The sequence below is a fragment of the Strix aluco genome, chromosome 1 (assembly GCF_031877795.1).
Source record: "Strix aluco isolate bStrAlu1 chromosome 1, bStrAlu1.hap1, whole genome shotgun sequence".
NCBI classification, from domain to species: Eukaryota; Metazoa; Chordata; class Aves; order Strigiformes; family Strigidae; genus Strix; species Strix aluco.
The window spans coordinates 17,754,304-17,778,092 of NC_133931.1; the positions used below are offsets into that span (position 1 = coordinate 17,754,304).

A 23,789-nucleotide genomic window follows, 5' to 3' on the forward strand; every position below is an offset into this window, starting at 1 on the left:
AATATATTGCATACTTACTGAGGCTTGCCTCACTTACGACACACAATGTTCCAGACTGAGAAAAAAAAACCCTCCTGCATAAACCAGACTCTGGATACTCCACAGAGTATTGTTAAATATGCTTTTGAGTGGGACTTACTGTAGCTAACCCTTTTAAACTCAAAACAAACTATGGCACTTGAAAAATTGAAGATGTTGACATTTGACTTTCACATTTCTTTTGTAAGAAAATATTTTTTAAATAATCCAAAATTTAAAAAATATTTTCACTGAAGGAGCTGTATCAGGTCTTCAATGCCTACGTTTATTTTATTCAGGAGCTAGTGTCAAGTAGAGGCAAAATGGTTGGATTTTCATTCTTTTACTAAAAATCTTTTCAAAAATTTTTTTTTTTGTACAGGGACAGTCTTATAAATAAAGTCCTTAACTAAAATTAAAAATTAGTTAACTATAGTTACGTAATTAACTAAATTAATTAATTTTTAAAAATTAGCTAAAATTAAGTTCAAAATGAAAGATGATGTTTCAATACTACACCTTTTCAATTAAACTGATTATAAGGAAAATGCTTCTTGCTCTTAGGGTTACTGGAAGATCATCCCCTGGCTGTGTGAAAGTGTTCAATCTGACTGGAAGCTGTGTACACTCTACTCTGCAGCTGCCTGCATTATATCATAAAATATTTCTGCCAAGAGTTCCAGTAGATCTATGTTGTTTATTTCTCTAAAGCTTCAGAAATATTGTTTTGGGTTTTTTTCTATTTAAAAAATTTACTTATTTTTCTGACTAGCCGCAAAATATTATTTCTAAGTGGAGAACTGATAAATATAGTATTTCTGTTCATTTCTAATGAAACACCTCTACAAACCATTATTCTGACAGTGGAGATTTTTTTCCTCTTATGAACACAGTGATAGTAAACTTTTACTTAAGATAATAAGAGTGAAAGCAAAGCATATTCTAGCTAATATTTCTCTTTTTTGTTCTACAGTTTCAGTATAGAACCAAATTATGATTTTCTTTATATCTATGATGGGCCAGATGGTAATAGCCCACTGATTGGGAGCTTCCAAGATAGCAAGCTGCCAGAGAGGATAGAAAGCAGTTCAAATACCATGCATCTGGCTTTTCGGAGTGATGGATCTGTTAGTTTTACTGGATTCCATCTAGAGTACAAAGGTAAATAAAATTATTTTTCTTTTCTATTAAAAAAGTTCAGTGCATGAGTGTAAATTTTAATCTGTTTTAATTTCTCATAGTTTTCTGCCTGGTAATGTTTTGGTTTTGCCTAAGAGTATGGTAATGTGTATTATCTATGCATACAAAATATAATGTTATAAGTTTAAGGTAAAGCTTCTAGTATGATTTCATTTAGCTGATACATGATAATGTTAAATGCATTATTCAAAACAAAAAATAAATTCAGACAGCAGTTTACAGGTTTCAAAAATAATGATGCAGTGACAAAACTTAACAGCATATATACATGTTTTTTTCAGAGTAAAATTTATTTTTGTTTTTCCTTTACGTATTAGGGCATGTTGTCATATGTGTATTTAAGTTCCTGTAAGATGAAACAATGTGCTAGGATCTAGGAGGCCAACACTGAAAATGAAAAAATATTTTGGCTAGACCTTTGTATGATAGGCCATGGTAGAGCTGTCTACCTATCTCAGACAGATATGTCTGAGGTCATAACACAGTAAATGAGAAAATACTGGCTTGTAAAATTCATAATCAATAGGAGCTTTCATAACTGCCTCTGCATGGCTCAAGAAACAGAAATATTTGATAATAAATGAATATGAAGACATTCACTAATCTGTAAAGACAACCAGAGGGAAAATACAGATGTTGCTGATATAGAGGCAATACATCCTAACCTCCTTTGATTTATTTTCTTCTCCATTTATTCTGAAAACAATCTGTAAATGTAATGGTATACAAGGGAAAGACTGATGCATTAGTTGCTTTGACAAACCCACAAAGTCTCCTTTTACTTTCCTAAATTCATTGGATTCTACAGACGTAAAGGAAGCTGTCTCCACAGTATGAGCTAGTGCTAAAAAGCTAAAAATAGGTGTCAAATATGTTGATGGTAAGCCCAGATGTATATACTGTTCCACATCACTTAAAAATATTTCTTTTTTCTTCTCAATTACATTGAAGAATGGTAAATGCAGATGGAAGTGCTATAGAAAGCAGTTCAGAGACACAGAACTTCTAAAGAACAAGAAAATATATTGATTTTTCAAAGGGCCCAATCTTTTTCTGCTGTGCTGTTGAATACAGTCATTAGGGACACAGTCTCTTCTCATTCTTGATCTAGGTTTAAATAAAGAAATGAGCCACTGTACTTTGGAATCAAGGCAGAATACTATTTTAAGATTACTGGTAGCCTGTGTGTGCCACTAAGATCTCTTATTTCTTTCTGTGTTTCCAGAAGTCACGATGCCAAAGAAATAATGTAGATTTTCACCAAATTTGTAAAGGGACTGGAAATCTAAGTAATGGGAGGATGTAGGCATGAATTTATGTGTTTGTGTGTGTATATGTGAGGGGAAATTTCAGAAAGGAATCAACCTAATCCCAGTTTTCCCTGTTCACCTGATATGGTTATGTCTCCTTTTCTCAGAATATCTGGAGAAAGTATTTCAGCATCTACCTTAGAACAAGGAGACGTAAACAAAAGCAAGTGTTTTAATTCTCATTTTAAAATTTCAAGGGTTATTAAATTTGGACAGCTCAAAACCCCTTAAGCAGAGGACCAGCTTACTCAGTGAATTATTCCATTTTTACTGGGACTGTGTGCTAAATATGACACTGCACAGTTTAACTCATTTTAGGAGTATCATAAGAACACTTACTGTGAGGCCACACCACAAATACTATGTTCAGTTTTGGGCCTCTCACTGCAAGAAAGACACTGAGGTGCTGAAGTGCATCCAGAGAAGGCCAACAAACTGGTGAAGGGTCTAAATCACAAGTCCTGTGAGGAGCACCTAAGGGAAATGGGGTTGTTTAGCCTGGAGAAAAGGAGGCTGAAGGGAGACCTTATCACTTTCTGCAACTACCTGAAAGGAGGTTGTAGCAAGGTAACAAGCTATAGGACAAGAAGAAACAGCCTCAAGTTGTACCGGGAGAGGTTTATATTGTATATTAGGAAAAATTCCTTTCACCGAAAGGGTTGTCAAATGTTGGAACAGGCTGCCTAGGGAAGTGGTGGAGTCACTATCCCTGGAGTTATTTAAAAGATGTGCAGATGTGGTGCTTAGGGACATGATCTAGAAGAGGTGGACATGGTAGTCTTAGGTTAATGGTTGGACTTGATAATCTTAAGGCTCTTCTCCAACCTAAATAATTCTATGATTCTGTAAATGAATTAATAACCTTTGAGTTATTAATCTCTGTTACAGAAGACCTGAGCGATCAGCTCCTTTCCATGGTACTGCAGATGATCACTTTGTAGAATTCATCTTTGCAAAATTATAAGTCTTTCTAAAATCATATCTAGAATCTTTTGAATAAAATTTAAGAAGTTCTTTCAAAAAAATCTTTAGAAAACATGCTTATTTGGTTTTGTCCTATATGAAGTCTCAGTTAAAGAATGCTGAAGTAGAAAATTTCATGAGGGTAGTGATACTTTCATTCCTTTTATTAAGTGTTTACGTTTCTGGACCACAAGCACACAACATTTAGCAACCTAGAGGTGGAGTGACGATACCTGGAGTTATTTAAAAGGTGTGCAGACATGGTGCTTAAGGACAATGTCTAGTGGTAGACTTGGCAGTATTAGGTTAACAGTTGGACTTGATTTTAAGGGTCTTTTCCAACCTAAACAATACTATGTTGTAAAATTTGAAAGTGATATAGCTGTTATTAATTATCAAAAGAGCAGTTGTAAAAATTCTTAAATTTTTTTTAGTTTCTTGCATAGTGGATTGTAAGTATCACAGTAATGTAAGCATGATATCTTCAATAGAAAACTGACATGCCTCTGATTTAGTCAGAATGAATAATTACATTATTGAGGAGAAAACTCTTAATAGAATGTTTTATGAACCAAGTGTCTTTCTTTTACTTAGAATGTGTGACTGGGCAGGGAACATACAGAGCAGCAAACTTAAGGGAGGAGTTATTAATGGTGTGATATATCATAAATAGGAAAGAAAAGGCAGAGGAAGGTAAAGAATGGATTTAAGGTGTACACCTAAGAAATTCTAAACTACTTTCAATAATAGCTGCAATTTTGTGAAGGATTAACATTTTTCAAGAGCAGAGAATGGTTAGATTAGTTGAGGAAACCAACTACAGATGATAATTTTATAGGTGCCTGACACAGATCAGCTGGCCAAGATAAAACAGATGATACCTGGAAGAAGCATAGCCCTGGTACTCACAGGGAATTTTAACCTCTCCAATAGCTGCTACAAGGACAATGTGGCATAGAACAAGCAGTCCAAGTGATCTCTTGAGTGTGTTCATGACAACTTTTTTGATGCATGTGATTCCCTAGCTGACTAGGGCAAATGCTGTGCTGGAATGGTTACTTACCATTGAGGCTGAGGACACAGTGAAAAGAAAATGGAAAGGCTGTGGTACTTAATGCCTTTTTACCTTGTTTTTTAATGGTGTGTTTTGCCTCCAGTCCTCCCTGAACCTACTAGCAGAGTTTGTGAGAGTGCAGCATTATCCACAGTGGAGGAAGAAAGTGTCAGGAAGCAGTTAAGCCATCTGGTTGTACATATCTCCACTGAAACAGATGAGATGCACCCAAGTGTTGAGGAAGCTGGCTGATGCCACTGCAAAGCTGCTTTCTATCATCTCTGAAAGGTCATGACAGTCAGTATGGTTCCTGGTGACTGGAAAAGATAAATCACTTGCACCTTGAAGAAGAGTGAGAAGAGGACCTGGGGAAGTATAGGGCTGGTCATTTTAAACTCCATCCCTGGAAAGATTATGGAGAAAATCAGCCTGGAAACTATTTCCAAAACAAAGGGCTAATAGCTGATTTGGAACAGTCTGCATGGATTTACCATGGGGAATCACGCCCAATCAACATGTCAGTATCTATGAGGAGATGAAAGGCTGTGTGGACAATGGGAGAGTAGTGGATAATTAATACTCTGACTTCAGAAAGGCCTTTGACACACTCTCCCCCAGTATCCTGAGAGCCCAGTTTGACGAGATATGGGCTGGCTAAGTGGATGATAACATGGGTAAAAAAGTGACTTGATTGCTGAGCTCAGACTCTTGGTTAGTATTAGTTGTGATTAATAATGTGGGCAGTATTATCTTTATTGATGACCTGTATGGTTGCTATATGCCCCATCAATGGTATTACAGTAAGATTCATCCAGATTAATGAAGAATTAATTTTGATAGAACCAGAACTGGCTTCAGCATGCAACAATCCAACACCACACACCATCTCCCATGCCCTGAGGGGCTGTTGACAGGTGGAGCCCAAAGTCATGGACTAAATGACCTCAACAGACATTTTAGAGGCATGGCCCATAGGCTAAGGGAATGTTATCTGTGTGTATATATCAAAAGACAGAAAAGATGGTGATGATTCGTTAGAATGTATTGGAAAATGTGGGACCTGGGCATGACATAGATGGTATAGAATAAGGGGTGAATATAAAAGAACTGTCATGATTTAACCCCGGCTAGCACCACACAGCTGCTCTCTCACTCCCCCTGGTGGGAAGGGGGAGAGAATCGGAAAAGGTAAAAATAAGAAAACTTGTGGGTTAAGAACAGTTTAATAATTGAAATAAAATAAAATAATAATAATAGTAACAATAATAATAAATTACAATGAAAAGGAAAATGACAAAAAGAGAAATAAAACTAAAAAAAATTAATGTAAATGAAAAACAAGTGTTCACCACCAACCAAGCAATGTTCAGCCTGTTTCCAAGCAACAGCTCCCCAGACAGATTTCCCCCTAGTTTATATGCTGAGCATTATGTCATATGCTATGGAATATCCCTTTGGCTAGTTTGGGTCAACTGTCCTGGCTGTGTCCCCTCCCAGCTTCTTGTGCACTCCCAACTTCTTCATTGGCAGGGCAGCATGAGAAGCTGAGAAGTCCCTGTCTTAGCGTAAGCACTGCTCATCAACAACTAAAACATCAGTGTGTTATCAACATTATTATCATCCTAAATCCAAAACACAGCACTCTGTGAGATACTAGGAAGAAAATTAACTCTATCCCAGTCAAAACCAGGACTCAAAGGCAAATGACTGACATCATCTACCTGGGCTGTGCAAAGCTTTTGACACTGTCCTGCACAACATCCTTATCTCTAAATTAGAGAGACATGGATTTGATGGATGGACCACCCAGTGGATAAGGAATTGGCTCGATGGTTGCACTCAAACGTTGAGGTCAACAGCTTGATGTCCAAGTGGAGACCAGTGACGAGTCAGGTTCCTCAGGGGTTGGTATTGGGACTGGTGCTGTTTAACATCTTTGTTGGCAACATGGACAGTGGGATTGAGTGCACCCTCAGCAAATTTACCAACGACACTAAGCTGTGTGGTGCAGTTTACACGCTGGAGGGAAGAGATGACATCCAGAGGGACCTTGACAGGCTTGAGAGGTGGGCCCATGCAAACCTTATGAAGTTCAACAAGACCAAGGGCAAGGTCCTGCACATGGGTCGAGGCAACCCCATACACAGCTACAGGCTGGGCGACAAGTGGATTGAGAGCAGCCCTGCAGAGGAGGACTTGGGGGTATTAGTGGATGCAAAACTGACTATGAGTCAGCAATGTGTGCTCATAGCCTAGAAAGCCAACCATATCCTGGTCTGCACCAAGAGAAGTGTGGCCAGCAGGTCAAGGGAGGGGATTCTCCTACTCTACTCTGCTCTTGTGAGACCTCACCTGGAGTACTCTGTCCAGCTCTGGGGCTCCCAACGTAAGAAGGACATAGACCTGCTTGCGCAGGTCCAGAGGAGGGTCACGAAGATGATCAGGGGGCTGGAGAGCCTTCCTTATGAGGACAGGCTGAGAGAGTTAGAGTTGTTCAGCCTGGAGAATAGAAGGCTCTGGGGAGATCTTATAGCAGCCTTCCAGTAGTTCAGGGGTGCCTACAGAAAATCTGGGGAGGGACTCTATCAGGCAGTGTAGTGATAGGACAAGGGGTCATGGTTTTAAACTGAAGGACAGTAGATTTAGGTTAGATACAAGGAAGAAATTGTTTACCGTGATCATGTAATCTGAATCCTTTGAAATCATAACTCGACTGGACAAAGGCCTGAGCAACCTAATCAAATTGTCCCTGCTTTGTGTGGGAGTTCTGCTACATCTCTTCCAACCTAAATTTTTCTGATTCAATGAACTTAATTTTTTCACACAAATTGTAGCAGCTGCAGTTGTGTCCTATATGTTCACTAATCATATTTTAAGTGGCAGTAGTGCTCAATGTACTTCATTGACAGGCTATATTTTTCAGATAGAAATCTCAGACCTGACCCATGTCTCAGGTCTGGTCTGTAATCATGTTTCTGGTTGGGTTTTGTTCTTCCCTTCCTCCCTCTCTTCATTTCTATTTTATAATGGAGGAGCAGCTTATTAGTTCTAATAAGTGCTCTGGAGAATAATTATGGAATGTTTGCTATAGTTAGGTATGTCTGTAATATTCTCTCTAAGAAGCTTATTATGGCTTTGTTCTCTTTGAGACTTAGGGATGGAGTAGTAAGTCATCAAGTTCTGGACAAAACACCTGCTTCTCTTGGCTTTCAATGTTGTTTTCCATGCACTGAGATACTAGTTTTCTAGAGGGTTTTGGCATCATTACCATATGTTAGCCAACAGAGACTTCCTTGTTGAACTTGAGATTGCAGCAGCATATATTGCTGTTTGCAGCCTGTATTTCAGAAGCCTTAATTGATCCAGTGGTATGCCAAAGTTATCAGAGAAGTAATTGCTGTTTTTCTTGAATCTTGTTGCAAAATTTTATTACGGACAAAAGGAATTTACACCTAGTATGCACAGCCAAGAATATAATGTTACTGTAACACAAATCTTAACTGTCTAATGAAACAACTATTTTTAGTCCATACCTACTTTTTACAGAAAATAATTTTTAAAGTACTACTACAGAAAAAAGTCCACATAATAATACAGCTAAAATTGTAGCACACACACTCTACAGCATTTTTTCTGATGTTCTGCTAAACCTGTCACTGCCTTTCTGTGTTTTCATCTTAATGATACTAATATTCTTGGGAAAGAAAGGGAAAGGGCTACAGGGGTCATCAATGTCTTGAGTTCTTCAGTTGGAGCAATAGGACATTGATAGTGAAGGACTTTTCCTCCTGTCTCATGGGAGTACTTCTATTTTTTTATATATATTTGATAATACATTCTTCTTATTGGCTCTTTTTTTCACTAGTTTTCAGCTAGACCTGAAGAATTATTTTGCCACATTTGACATAATTCTTCATATATTATAGCACAGTATACCGACTTTCTTTACAAGTTCACTTAGCAGCTACTTCAGATTTGCAGAAGTAGTTTGAAGGTGCTAAGTATTTCTGGCTTTATTTTTCAGAATAGTTATTAAGAATCCATATTTCTATAGTGACATTATTACTGTTTAGTCAGCAACTTCAGGAGTCTGTCACAACTGTACCTTTGGGGAAAAGAAAATTACAGGGCTGTAATTTTTCCCTAGAGAAAATTTGTGCTGTGACAGATCATGTCTTTCCTCAGTTTTTGATTTATGCACCAGACATAATACATTATTTTATCTTCTTCTCTCTTTAAGTTCTCTCTACTTTATCCAAGAATCTGCTAGAATTATGAAACATGGGTTTCTTACCATAAACTCAGGAATGTGATCTCACAATATCAGTTGTGTATCAATACAAATATATGAATATCAGTTCAGTAAGAAAAAAAAAAGTGTTTTATTGACATTGTCAAAATGTTAGTTATAATTCTAAAATAAATGATCCTTTTTTTTTTAATTTGAGAATTTGGAATTGAAAGAATTTTCAGTTTGCCCTAAGGTCTGCTCAAATGACAGTGTGGTTGGCTTACATAATAATTATTAATGTCTATGTGGTAACTTACAGACTTTCTAGTAAATTTTATCTTTAAACTTGTGATTGTCCACAGAAATTTTTGAATATGAGTGTTACAAAAGCTTTTCTTTTCGTAATGTCTTATTTTGAAGCCTCACCATTCAGAACAGGAGACAGATGTTACAGACACCACACTACAAATACCTAAATGAATCAGTGTGCATATTAAATACGTGTTCTTAATAATTAACTATGTGATGTACCTATTATTTGTTATTGTACTGTTTTTCATATCAGAAGCATGCTCTGTAGATTAGATATGCAAATCCTGATAAATTGTTAACCTAATAAATTAGGACATCTTCATGTTCTTTTGGAAGTTGTGAAGTTGAAATTTCAGAAGAATTATTCTGTGTTTCCGTCTTCAAATGTAAATGTTCTTTTATGGTTTTGCAACGTAATTCTTTCTCTTAGAAATACTGCAACATAAAAATGGCCTTAGGGGGTCAAACCAACAATCTACTTAGTTCATTAGCTTGTCTCTAGTAGAGACCAATGGTTGATGTATGTCTAAACTATATAGAAGTCAAATATAAAATAATTTTTCCCTATTGGCTGTAAATTTTCAGAAACTTCAGCTTAGGTACTGCCAGAATCAGATATAGTGTCTTTGTATTTAAAGTTCTCAAATAGCCTTCCAGGAATTTCAAAGTTCATCTAGTCTTTTGGCAACCGTACCTACCTGTAGCAGAAAGTTCCCCGGTATAAATACGCCTGGTAAAAAAACACCTCTTTTGATGTATTAGAAAGTTGGCACTGATCTTGCAGAAAGTGAGTAAGTGTTCCCTATTGATTTCTCCACAACACCCTTAATTGGTAAAGAAGAAAATGTGAAATTTCTATCTTCTGCTTGATAAAAGAAGTTACTCCAAACTCCATCCTGCGTAGCACAAAATAATCTGCTTCATTCCAGCATCTACCATTTCCTAATACGTTTACTGTTTTTTCCTTAATGGAAAAACTTTGCAAGTTTTTCCAAAATGTTTACCTTTTCTCCTCTTCTGAGTAGTAATGTTGTTAACTAGAAGTGCCAAGTGGTTATTTTTGTGCAGTTTGTTATGTCTTGGATATTAAACACACTGGTATTCACATTATAGAAGGAAGACGGAAGCAAAGAGAAGAGGACATGCATATATTTAAATTTATTTCAATATTTTCAAACAAATAGCTATAAATAAGAAAAAAATGAGGTAAATTTAGGGAATATTTTCATGTTTTGTCCTCCAGTGAGGGAAAAAAGCTATATAAAAATATATCAGTATATCTTATGCACAAATACAGATATTCATTTGAGTTTTATTAATTTTGAAGAAATTCTTGTTTGCATACTTCTTATTTTGTGACACAGTATTTATATGGGTTTCCTCCACTTATCAGTTTTCAGATCACAGATTTTAAAACTAGGATATGTCTTAGCTACTGGAACAGTGTCCATATATCTAAATTCATCTAAATACATAACTGCATCATTGGTCACAGTCAACTCTGGTACAATAGTTCTTGTAATGGAGTTCTATGGGAGTTATTTAGGAAAAATACAGGAGACATGGCTTTGGTCATTATCTAGTAATTTTTACAGTCTTTGAAAATGAAGGGAGTGAACATTTGCTGTAGAATGGAAGGATTTAAAAAAAAAAAAAAAAAAAAAAAGGAACATCATATGTCTACAGGGTGCTCAAAGAAGACCTTGAGAGAACTCCAGAATATATTTGTAATGTTTTAGATTATATTCAGAATTATGTTTACATTTGTTTCCTCTATAGCAAAGCTTCGTGAGTCTTGCTTTGATCCTGGAAATATAATGAATGGAACAAGACTTGGAATGGATTATAAACTGGGGTCGACTGTCACATATTACTGCGATGCAGGTTATGTTCTTCAAGGATATTCTACGCTAACATGTATCATGGGAGATGATGGAAGACCTGGATGGAACAGAGCCCTGCCCAGCTGTCATGGTAAGAGCAGTTTTTCATTTATTATAGTTGCTGTTGTTATTATCCTTGATTTGTCATATGGACGAAACAGGTACAAAATAAGAAGCAGCAATTTTAATAAACTTCTCTTTTAGGGCAAAGCCTTTTTTCAATGCTATATTTAATAAAATAACATATTTAATAAGTCAGGATAAATATTGTTTCAAATTTTTGATAACATTGGATAAATAGTGCTACAAGTTATTGTGAATAGAGATTAATAGTAATGTCATCCTCTATGCAAACCTGTATTTTTGAATTAGCAAATTTACAGCAGAGTATAGAGATATATACCTTATATATGTATTTAAATAGAACATTAAGTATACTCTGGATGTCACAACATATGTTTGGGTTTTTTGTTATTACTGCTTTTTAAACCATGTAGGTGAAATATTTTGTATATACATTACACCATTTAACCTGCTAGACATGTGGTCTCTAGAAAAATTCAGCCATGAAATTCACCAAAGATCCAATCATTCAAACTTTTATGGATATGAAGAACTCCACTCATTTCAGGAATCTCCTGACTTCAGTTATATTGCCACTGATTATCTCAGGTGTAGGCATTTTCAGATTTAAACTCTAAGAAAAGATTTAATTTTTATTTTATTGATTTGGTGTTAATTCTTACCAGCAGTTGATAGCTCCTTCAGAAAGAAAAAAAATAATATTCATTTCACATATTCTGTAAGATTAAGCACAAAACCTCTCCCATGTATCCAGATATTAATAAACACAAAATTCCCAAATTATAAATTCAACATTTGCTTTATAAATTAAAATAAAGTCTCCTTATTATCATGTTAATTTCATTTCCTTTTCATAATTTGAAGACAAATAAGCTGTTAAATCCATTTCCAATTTTAATATATTTATTTTAAATAGCATATGGGTTTGCTTTTTTTGTACTTAAATTTCTGTTGCAAAGTGGATAGCAGAGTACCAGCAAAACAGAAAAAAAGAAATAGTCAACTATAAAGAATAACCGATACTATAAGCGTTTGAAGAACTTTAGTATTTTCATTATCCACCAAAACCATCATAGCACTGAACACCAAACTTCAGTGGCATCAAATTGGAAAACTGTCCCTAGCAAACTTCTGGAAATGTGTTCAAATTTGTAGACTGTGTGTAACGGAAGTCAAAAGTTTCTTCCTCATTCTAAAATGAGATATGAATGTTGTTTTCTAGAGAGAAGTCACTGAGGAAGGTTGTTGTATATAAGAGGAGAAAGCTTTTCTTCTTTTGGAAGATCTTTTTCAAGGGTAATGAAAGATAAAGAATTTATCAATGATGCCATAATTGTGTCTATTCATGACATAATCTACTTAGCAATCTTCCAGTGCTATCTATTTTAACATTTCTAAAGGGAGAGTGTTTTGCTTGGAAGGACTGTCATTTTAATAAAAGGAAAAAAAATCTCCTAATAAAAGGGGTAGTGGATATCTGTCACTGATTCTAACTGGACCATTTTCTTTCCTGGATGAACAAGACCCTACTTAAAGATGACAAACCCCACACTTCTTTAGGATATGATGTCACAGAGTAAGCTCTATAAAAAAGCCTTAGCTTTGCAATTTTCACTTTTTTTTCTTATATTGCTTTTTCCTCTAGTTCAGAGTCAATGAAGGTTTGTAGATATGTTGCTGTGATATATAATGCTATATTTTTACCATGTAATCAATGCTTTTCACTTTTGTGGGATTTAGCTCAAGAAAACCAGAACATTTATATAGCTGTGAGAAAGATTATATCAGTTGATTAGCTTTCAATTACATGGAGCTGGCAGAAACAGTTTGAGAGGTGAATTTTGCCTCCTGACCACCAGTCTCCCCTACATAAAAAGTTTGCTTAGTAGAAAAATGAGACTCCTCCATTCCGGCAGTTGTATTTTTGAAACTCCATTGAAACTGATATAATGAAATGTGGTATACAATACACCTCAGTATATTTATGGTTTTTCCATTTCCTTATTTATTTTTAAGAAAAAAAATGAGGACCAGAACCCCTGTTATACCTGCAATACTTTGATCTAATGTTTTCAGTATGAAGTAAAAAAGGTTTTTAAAAAGTTACTTATCATTCTCTCTGAACTTTTACATTTATAATGTCAATTTAGAATCCAGGTTCTTCTGTTAAGTTCCTTTGAGTCATACTTAGTCATATAGCTCTATAGGGGGAGTGAAGCATCTCAGAATATGGAAAAGAGAAATATTACAAATGAGTATTCTCATTTTGCTCATGTTTGGAGCTAAGTAGGTCAGAGGAATGGAAGGGAGAACTTTCAACACTCCAGATGCTCTCTGGGCTCAAGGGACATGCTTTACAATGTATAGAATTGGTCCTGTAAAGAGTATAATTCAAATAACATAGCAAAGCTCTTACTCTTCTAAGAAAATTTGTGTCAGTAATATTTGATCATTTCCATGAAGAAAATGATTAGATAAAAACATGGATAGCATGAGGGTGAAACTGATACAGGGGTCCAAAGTCAGACCCTATTAAGTAAAAACTCTTCTTGTTGCAATTAGTATGGCTATTTTCAATGAACAGTAGAATCTCAATAGAGGAGGATAGAGTACCATCTCTATACCCATTCTGAATAACTTGACATAACTTAAGACATACTTCTGAGAGACAGTAGATGAGTTTGAATGGCCCACATAGAGTTATGTGTCTTACTTGTTCTAAAGTCTACCCTTTTAGATAAAATCTGGGCAAAAATACATTCTCCATTCAGAATTAAAAAGAAAATGAAGGCCATGGCTTTATTATATTAGAAGGGCAGCCATTTGGGATGGCTTTAAGCATTCTCTGAAAATATCTGGTACATCAAGCCCCATAGGAAATCTTTGTTGAGGAACACTGATGTTCTGGGTCTGGTCAGGCTTTAGCATGATCTGACTGATGAATTGCTCAGTCTGTCAAAACTTGTTTTCCTGGGAATGTGCAAAACTAGAAAACATGAATATACAGACCCTGAAAGTCAATAACTGATGATTCTGGAGATACGTAAAAGCTGAGCAGAGGCTTTCAGGATCATAGAGGACTAGTTTTCCAAAATGTGCTCAGTGCATAAAGCTGATGATTTTGCAATTGTATCTTTATGCACCAAATAGTTTTTATGACCTAGTCCTATGTGCATTAGGCATGACTTGCATTTGGTTGAAATGATTATTTAAAATGACCTTGAGCCTCTCTAATAAGTGTAGGAAGTGAACCAAATCATCAGTTTCATTCTTTTATGAACACATGCAAAGATTATCCAGGCTAATAAGCTAAGCTATTTGTCATTTCATGGTGGATGTTAAGAACAGGATGTAATTAACATATGCAGATGCAATATTACTATGACAGAGATGATGATTAATGATTTCTCTTAGCTTCACCAACTATAGTTAATTTTAAATTTTTTGGTAGCAAACAACAATTGTTTACAGAATAACAAAAAGCCCTGTAGTGGGAAATCACATTTATGACTGAGTATAAAAACCTTGTTCCTATCAGAAGAAATAATATACTGATCACTAAAAAGTATTGCTACATTTCATTATAGCCTGTTGTTTAATCCCTTGGAAATATTTTAATCCAGGCTTCAAAATATCTCCATCTGAATGATATATCTAAAAATCTCAAATATTGTCATGAACTGCGTATGATGTATTCATTTTTTTTTTTTTTTTTGTAACAAAACATCAGTATTCAGGATATTTGTATGTACTATTTGTCTTTTGTTTAAAAGAAATCCAAAAAAGTCATGGGATTGCTCACAGAACAATTCCATACCATGATATTTAAAAGCAACAGAAACATTCTTAATTATGATTGAAACAAGAAATCTTAATTCCCAGTCTTATAGACACAATTACATAATATAGCCATGGTGGTTTTCTGATTAAAAATGATGCTAAAAAAACAGATGCATGTGCATTATGGGAAAGAAGAGAGAACCTTGAACTACATGTCCACTCCTCTGTCATATGACCTGGGCGATAATTTACATTATTATGAGCTGGGAAAAGGGGTGTCTGCAGCCTCATCTTCTCCCAGAGAAATGTTTTCCTGAAAACTGAAATGTCAGGGAAAGTACCTGTTCTTTGTTTCGGCTCTGACAGTAGCTCTTGGTTCAATTTGCAGTTATTCATAGTTTTCTGTATGATTTTTCTGTTTCTTTCTATCTTGTCACAGCTATTTGAGGTAACGTACATCAGGTTTGTATCTAAAAGCTTTTAGGATGGAATACTGCACAGAAAAGCTTAATCTGTATTATTTTGTAATAAATATTGACAGCTTTTTCATCAATCATTCATTATTAATTACTTAATCAGAGGCTTTATAGGTTGCATTTTTATGCAATTTTTACATAGTGAAGCTATGATTCTAATGTGGTTATTGCATACCGGTGTGGTCTTCTGAAACCATGACTTCAGTCAGCCAGTACTTTACATGATAAATCATAGTCAGACTGAGTACTATTACATACTGCAAGAAAAAAATGAAAACCATCATTTTCACCATTGATAATATTGTAAAGAATTGACAATCTTCTTGTCATAGGCAAACATATAAGTCTGGAAGAAGATAAAAGACTAAGGCACATTAGGCTAAAATACTTTCTTGGGTGATTTTTATTTTTGGTAGGTAGGTAAACACAAGGTTGAATTTCTAGGTAATCTAATATACATTTCTTAAAAATGCTCAAGTATGTTAAAAGAACAATCAGGTGGAACTGGCATGTGATGGTCTATTTTATACATGTAAGAATCAAGGCTTTTTTTGGGTTTATAATATTTTGGATGTAAAGATTTTGATCAAAGCAGTTGGAACTTTCATTAACATTTTTGTCCCATTCTGCATTTTTGGAGTACAAATACAGAATGCTTGATTATATTCCCAAATCCTCAACTACCATAGATAAGCAATTAAAAAGAAGATTTTGAAAGCCACAAAACAGTTCTTAGAAGCCTAACATTCATTAACTTCCATCTGTGGTATTTAGCATTTTCATCTTTATTAAAAACGCAACCAGAAAAAAACAAAACCCACATTTCTAGAAAAAAACTGCTTGTTTTTAATAGACAGAACAGACCAAATGCACATCTAAAATATAACTGAGATCAGGATCAGACATTACAGGGATACTGTAGATGGATGGTAGTAATTGTATTTTGGGTTGGCTACAGCTACTGTCTTTAATTATTTTTTGCTAAAAACACTTATATTTAAATTCTTTTTAGTATTTGATGAATTTATTGTGCCAGACTTTTTGCTTTTTTAGTTCTTTGCAAGAGGCTTGTTCCTCAGTGTGATTACTTTGCTTTAAAATAATCTATTTCTGTCAGAGAATTACATCTGCAGTAAACACATTGTCTTCATACTTTGAAGGTGGCAGAGGATTGAATGGACAGAAGAGAAGCAGAAATACAGTGATGATACAAAGCCAGGATGGCTTATAATCACTAAAGAAGAATTCTTGCAATTACTGAAATTAATTCTCAGAAGTCCAATATCTATATTTCTCATGTTAGGAAAGGGCCTTGGCCAGAAACTCTGAGGATGACATGAGTTTAAATGGTTAGTGTTTGTGGTATAGAGTTGAACAAAGGCATTGAGAGAGTTACTGTGTACTGGAGTGCAAAGACCAATCTTAGTCATCATTTCGCTAAGGTAGTAAAAGTCTAAAGGCATTAAAACACGTGGAAGAGGTGGTATAGGTGATGCTGCAATTGTAGTCATCCATTTACCGCCTTTTGAAGCATGACACTTTCATTTGAAATAAATTTATCCCTATTAATTTTACTTTTGAATTATGACTAGCTAAAGGATATTAGAGAGTGAAATTCATTAATTGCCATGGGCATGGGAACAAGTTGTGACACCTGCTCTTGAATTTTCAGTGTTGAGTGGTCATTCTGACTAGATTTCTTCACTGTCTACTTCAGAAACCTTTATTAAATGAGCATTCATACAAGGTTTAACTTATTTTTCTCAGATTGTGCACTTTTATCATGCACTGTCATGCTTGCACAACATCTTTGAGTAGGTAAAGAATTGAACTTCATGGCATTTATACCATAAAACAAGATGACAAGATTGATGCTTTTATTTTAAAACTACTCAATAGTTCCCTTAAAACTTTATAAATAAAATCTGTGAAACCAGTAGTGGGGGGGGGGGGGGGGGGAAGCCATAGCCCCTTGGAGTGGCCATGTTTATGATATTGTGCAATGTCACCAATTACTCTGCTAACTCTGCATAAATATTTTTAAAGTTGTGAAGAATGAAAAGACACATGAGGAAAGGCCAGATGAGGTGTCTAAAGAGGGAATATTTGTCTTTTATAATAACAACAAATATATTTATTATTAGAGAGTGTAGTAAGGCATACATGTATCTAAAAGTATTAAACCATCATTAAGAATCAATGTATGTGTGTAAAGTTATAAGTAGTAAACTGATATGGTATTTATTTTAGAAAAAAAAAATATAAGGCTGAAAAATCTAACACTGAAAAGTTAGTCAATGACATAATTAAGGCTGTCATGCAGGTGAAGGTGTGTTTGAAACATCTTCAACAGTGATCTTATATACCTCTGTGGCTGGGAGGGGGCATCAGTTTTTTTGTTTTGATCCAGTGATGATATAGAGTTGCTTATGTTTGAAGTCACTGTATGAAGGGCTGCTATTTCAACGTTTGAAAGTGTGTAAGGAATGAGTCAGGCAATTGCAGGAGGAACAGAGTATTCTTGCAGCTAATGAAACTGAATGTTACTGTGAATGAGACTGTGTTTGTGTTTATAGTTCCAAAGTAATGTTCAGTTTAACCACTTAAGCAGCATGCTTTACTTAAAATTGTCACGTTGGCTACTTACAAAGCATTTCTCATTTTGTTTTTGCCCAGAATAATGTCTGTTTCATAGAATAACATAGACCATGACCTGAGTGCTTAGAAGTAGAATTGAAATCAATCAAGATTGGTCTAAATATGTAAAATGTTACTAAAATGCTATGTATTCTGAAAAGTTAATTCTTAATAGTCAGACTTGAAAAGGCGATTGGAGGACTTCTGAAGAAAATATAAAGGATTTTATTTTATTGTGACTGAAATATCTTCTGAATACTAAATTTTCGTTCGCAAGCTTCTGCTGCCCATTATTTTACAAATACATTCCTATTGCTTTACCATTCCAAGCTTTCCTCCCAGTATAGTCAGTAGAGAGAGAGGTTTCTTAAAAGGCCACCAAAGGGAATTCAAAGAGCTTGTTAGGAAGGTATATTTTCCTGTTTGAATCTGAACTGAATGAACAGGATTTACAATGCCTGTATGTTAGAAGGGCGTGACTTAGAGCAGCAAGATAGGCAATACTAGATACAGTGAAATATCTGAAAACATTGTGTGGAAGCAATACTGCTTGAGAACAAAGCATACAACAAACACTGTTTTGGAGGGAATGTAGGTTTACTTTTTCCATGTATGTGTAAAAATTTACCACTTAGGAGATTCATGAGAAAGAGTAAGCGTCTAGGTCTCAGTATACCTTAACCTATAAACCTCAGAGTACAGACACTCTTCTGCATGAACACACTCATTACTCCTCCTCCATGGAAATGAGACCATTGTACAGCAAGAACTATCAAGTCAAAAAGCCAAAAAGAGAAATGGTAACTTCCACCTAGTGGATTTGGCAGTAATTAAGTAGAGATCTGGTTAACAGTATATACTTCTTCAAGATAGTGGGCTCATTTTTCCTATGACAAGCCACTGACTATTTTGAAATACACAAATGGTTTTGGGAATAGGGAACAAAAATAAGACCTTTATATATGGCTATGCAGATAGATGGTATTGTGCAAAAAAACCCACAGTTTTTGGAAAATGTGATTAAGTTAAAATCTCAGCTTTTCTTAAAACTGTTCTCTTCATATTAAAGAAAGTTTGAAAACGTTACTGGAATGAACTATAAAGGTTAATAATTGTAGAAAGCTCAGAAAACAATTAAAAATAAATACAGACACATACATATACCCACACCAAGCATTACTTTGAGTGTCTGACCTTTTGCATATACACTTGGAATTCATAATATGGCTTTACAATGTCAATTGAATAATAAATACTGTGTGTGATTATTCCAAGCTTTCATTTAAGAAGTACTAATATAATATAATGGTAAATATAGCATAAGAAATGTAGAATAGTAGTTAATTACAATGATCTCATTAAAATCAACTGTCAGAGAATCCTAATTTCCAAGGTATTTAAGGGATTAGTTAGTGCACCATAAAACCAGGTACTTCATCTCCTGATGAACTAAATCTGCTGCCAATTCTTAGAAGCATAGTTTAATGAAGAAAATGTTAGAAAGAAGGAGGAATAGTTTAAGATACATGAATTTTTATTTCTTTTAGCCTTAATATTTTATATTATTTACTATACGAATGTATCTGAAATCAGATGTGTATATTTAAGCCATAATTTTTAAAAAGTCTGCTTAGATGCAGCTGTTAGTTTGAATAAACATCATGAATAAGCAAGGAAAATGTAACAGGGAACTTTAGTATTATTGAGAATAGCTTGTAAATGATAAAATATGTAAATTATTTCACAGTTTCTGATTTATTTGGCAATAAACGCATACAGAAAGCACAAATGAAAATGCAGAATAAAGTATGCAATTTTTTTGATTTAGAATATTAAAACCTGACATTTGTTTGCTTTGAATATGTACATTTTCCAGTAGAGGATTGAAAAACGTTATTATTCCATTAAAAAAAGGTTGTTCCATCATGTATTTTTAAGTGGACAGAAAAACAGCTTTTAGCACTAGTTTAAGTAAATATATGCTTGTTTCTGCCTTAAGTGTTAACGTCATAGGTACATATTTGAAGATTTTTAGAACAGACAAGGTGTCCACAGGGGATTCTCTTCTTAGAAAGAAAACGAATCCCTACCATTTGTTTACACAGATAAGTAAATATTTATTTTCCAAAGACTGAAAGACACTGAAGTAGAATAGGATTATGTAGCATCAGTCAGTCATCAAGGTAAGTCAATTAATTAACAACTGGAATTAAAGAAACTAATCCAGTTATCTGCACTGGCTATACCTGATAAATATGCATGTTTCTAACTTTATGTCAGGCAGCAGTCTGAAGGGCCTCACTCTTGTCTAATAAAACTTCAGAAATCCACTTAACTGGAAGAAGATTAATTAGGTGGGATACGTTGGTGGTTACACGTATAAGACTCTCATTTCATTCTTTGTACAAGTTTTGTCACCTTCATATTGATTATCACAGTGGGGACTAGGGGATAGTTCTGTGGAATAGAAAAACCTGCAGTAAAAGACTGCATTGTTTTAAAATGAAATTCAGTTTTCATTTCCTTCTTGACTGGGCTACATATAGCAGTACTCAACCTACTATAGGAATGGTAAGCAAGACCTTGGTCCAAATTAAAGAGGATAGCTGCCTCTTTTAGGATCTCATGTTTCTTGATGTTTCACTCAGAAGCTGAATACGTAACAGCTTTTTTCTGATCTCACACTCTCTTGAAGGAACAGTATTTTCCACAACAAAACTTTACTTCTAGTTTTTAGGTATTCACTGGTACTTTTTAATTATATATTTCTTTTTTATATCCTGAATTGTAGCTATGTGCTAACAGAAGTTAATACAATGAATCACAACTCTAACACACGTTTGTGTACTCCGACTACTGCAGAAGTTGTTTTGTTGTTATGAATTTAAAAGGTTACACTTCCTTCTCTATTATACTGCACTTCATTTTATATTTTTCTATTGTTTTTATAATCAGTTAGTGATTAAGTGGGTAGTTTAAAGCTTTACTTATGTAGCATGCCAGGAAATACACTGGTTTGGTTCATGGGTGAATTTTTAATAAAAGATATATTCATACATTAAACTATATTTAGAGTTACAGTTGAGAGCACATATAAGTAACTGAAGGTCAAAGAACATTACAGTGATATTTTAATTATTCTCAGTTCAAATATTAGTGATTCAGTTAACATCTTTTTATTTCAGCATTGAGATAAAAATACCAAATGAATAAACAGCTGGCCTAAAGCAGAGCAGATTTTCTCAATGAGAATGCGACAATAATGTGCTCAGAATGCATCCAAAGTGTCCATAAGACACTCAAATTGGACACCCTGGGAGGGAGAGAAAAAAACTAAAAGTATTTTTTTACTTTGTATGGGGAGCTGTATGAAAATGGGGAAGCTCATTGAAATTAATTTGAAGACAGCAGCAAAAGATATTTACTGGTGACCTGGAAATCATGTAGAAATACCATTTTAGAGTCTCAGCATTCTTGAACTGTGTCAAAATGAAAGCAGTTTTAGAAGAGATGTTAAAGAAAAATCAATAAATAGAACCACAGCAAGTTGCTAGGATGAGACAGTCTTTTCTGTGCAGTTCTGAAAGAGCCCAGATATGAAGTGTTTGAAGTACAAATGTTGACCTTAAAGTTAAGTTAGCCTTTCTATCAAAGTAGTGGAAGGTGATGAACACGTCAAAATTTTCCATGATAAGCAATTAGCCGATTTCCACAGCAAATTGGTAGAGATTATAGAAAAGAACAGAACTAGGAGATGCATGGTTAAACATGTGTAGAAAAATCAATATAACTTTTGAAGAGGAATGTGGAGCTTAATGGTCATTGCAAATCTATCACATGTAACATACTGAATTAATTTTATATTTAAAATACAAGGAATCAAAAGGAAGGTTAGGTAAAAGAAAATTTTAGGTACCCCAGAAATGATGGACTCAAAATTTTATTAAAAATGTTTATGGACATATCAGACATAGACAGTATGTTCATCTAAATGTGTGTTTACACTTACAAGATCACACTACTGCTGTTAACAAAATCAGCTCAGAAAGAAAGGTGTTCATTGGAGTATGATGAAAACTATGAAGCTGGGGTCTTCCAAGTTTTGTTGTCATTGTTGTATACACTTGGAACAGAAACTGTCAGGACTGTGTAATTTTAAACCATACTTTACTCTTTTTCATACATTTCTTTTTCTCCCTCTCTATCTAGTCTATCTGCTGTCCTAGACATTTGCGTTCCTTATGTGTACTCAAAGCTTGACTTGCAATGAATATGCATAGAACATTAGAAATTAGAAATGTAATTGCTGTAATCTTGCTTTAAATATAATCAATCATTCAAGAGTTAAGAAGAGATATAGTATAATCAGAAAGTAGCGACACATAAAAGAGGTAAACAGTATGCATAGGTATTCTATAGCTCAGCCAAGAAGTAAGATTTTCAGATTATAACGCTGCTGAAATTCTGTGCTTCATGTTATGTAAGAGGCCACATTGATAAAAATGACCATTTTTATTCTTATATAAATCTGTAAGGAGTGGTTGAAACATCTTATTATGTGCTGACATGCCACACTTACTCAAAATCAAGTAGAGACATTACTGGTAATGTCAGAGTAATGTAACTGGCTTTTACAGAAATGGTTTTTCTTTTGTATGTAGAACCACTTCCACCAGGTATAGCAAAACCAGTCTAGATTAGATTAGTGAGTTTTGTGGGTATTTTTATTTTTTATTTTTTGTCTATTTGCTTGCTTTAAAGGCACATCTTGTATTTTTTTTATTTTATATTTTTAATTAGTACTTGTGCTCATAATTGTTCATTCCATAGACCAGTTATTTTGTCTATTGTTTATTTTACTATTAACAGTTGTTTCTTACCCTGTTTTTCTTTCCTGTGTTTCAGGAGTTAGATCCTTTTTCCTCACTTTCTGGGATGAATTAATTATTTTTGTTTGCTTTTAATGTGAATGTGATTGTGTATAGTTTGGTGTTGGTTTTTTGTTTTGGTTTGGGGTTTTTTTTCTCTCTCGTGTGCCTTTTTTAGTTCGATACTTCTTCAACATTTTGGTTAGTAGCTGAGAACTAGAGTTCTCCAGAGGGAATAACAGAATGTGTTTTTCCGTCTACTAGTCATAGAGAGTGCCTAGATGGCTAGACAGCTGTGTATTAGAAACCTAGAATTAAGAAACATGAATCTGTGCGTCATCAACAATAATCTTAAAAGACATTTCTCTTGCTATTTGAGAGACAGGCACATGCACATATCTAGCCCAAATACTACAGGGTGAGATGAATCATCCTCTGGGGAAATCCATTTCTCCTTAATTTTATCCCTTTACACATATATATCTGAAAGCACCAATGCTTTGCTGCTGTTGTTTGCTTGGATTCTTTGTGTTTCAGTGTATTTGTTTTTCTCTCAGTTGTATTATTGAATTGTCATATTTAATTTGCTACTGCTTTGAGAATGGTCCTATGTAAATCTTGAATTAATTCAGGTATTGAAGTAGTTGCATTGAGATTGCTGTTCTTACTGTATGTATTTTAATATATTCTTCCCTTTTAACCACAGAACTCTGCTTATTAGAGTTAATATTGTTTTGGGTGTACCATGACATTTTATTCTCTAGGGAACTTACTATTTTGACTTTTTTCTCTTAGGAACAGTTTGTATACCAAACTGATATTTACTTTCAATCCACTTGTAAATTTAATTACTCACAAGTCCAGTTGAAAATTGAAAGGGGGAATCATTTAAGGAGGGGAGTTTGAAAAGTGGGGATTTCTATCTTCTTAAAATTAATTTAAAAGTCTGTGTTGCAAACATAAACCATAATGA

General features: G+C 34.5%; 1 protein-coding gene across 2 annotated transcripts in view; it reads left to right on the forward strand.

Moving 5' to 3' along the window:
• CSMD3 (CUB and Sushi multiple domains 3) overlaps nt 1-23,789 on the forward strand; it is a 756,099-nt gene that overhangs the window by 536,078 nt on the left and 196,232 nt on the right. For both annotated transcript variants that reach the window (XM_074808674.1, XM_074808748.1), the window contains 2 exons: nt 992-1,179; nt 10,868-11,062. In XM_074808674.1, the coding sequence (XP_074664775.1) occupies nt 992-1,179; nt 10,868-11,062 (383 nt within the window). The remainder of the gene's footprint in view (nt 1-991; nt 1,180-10,867; nt 11,063-23,789) is intronic.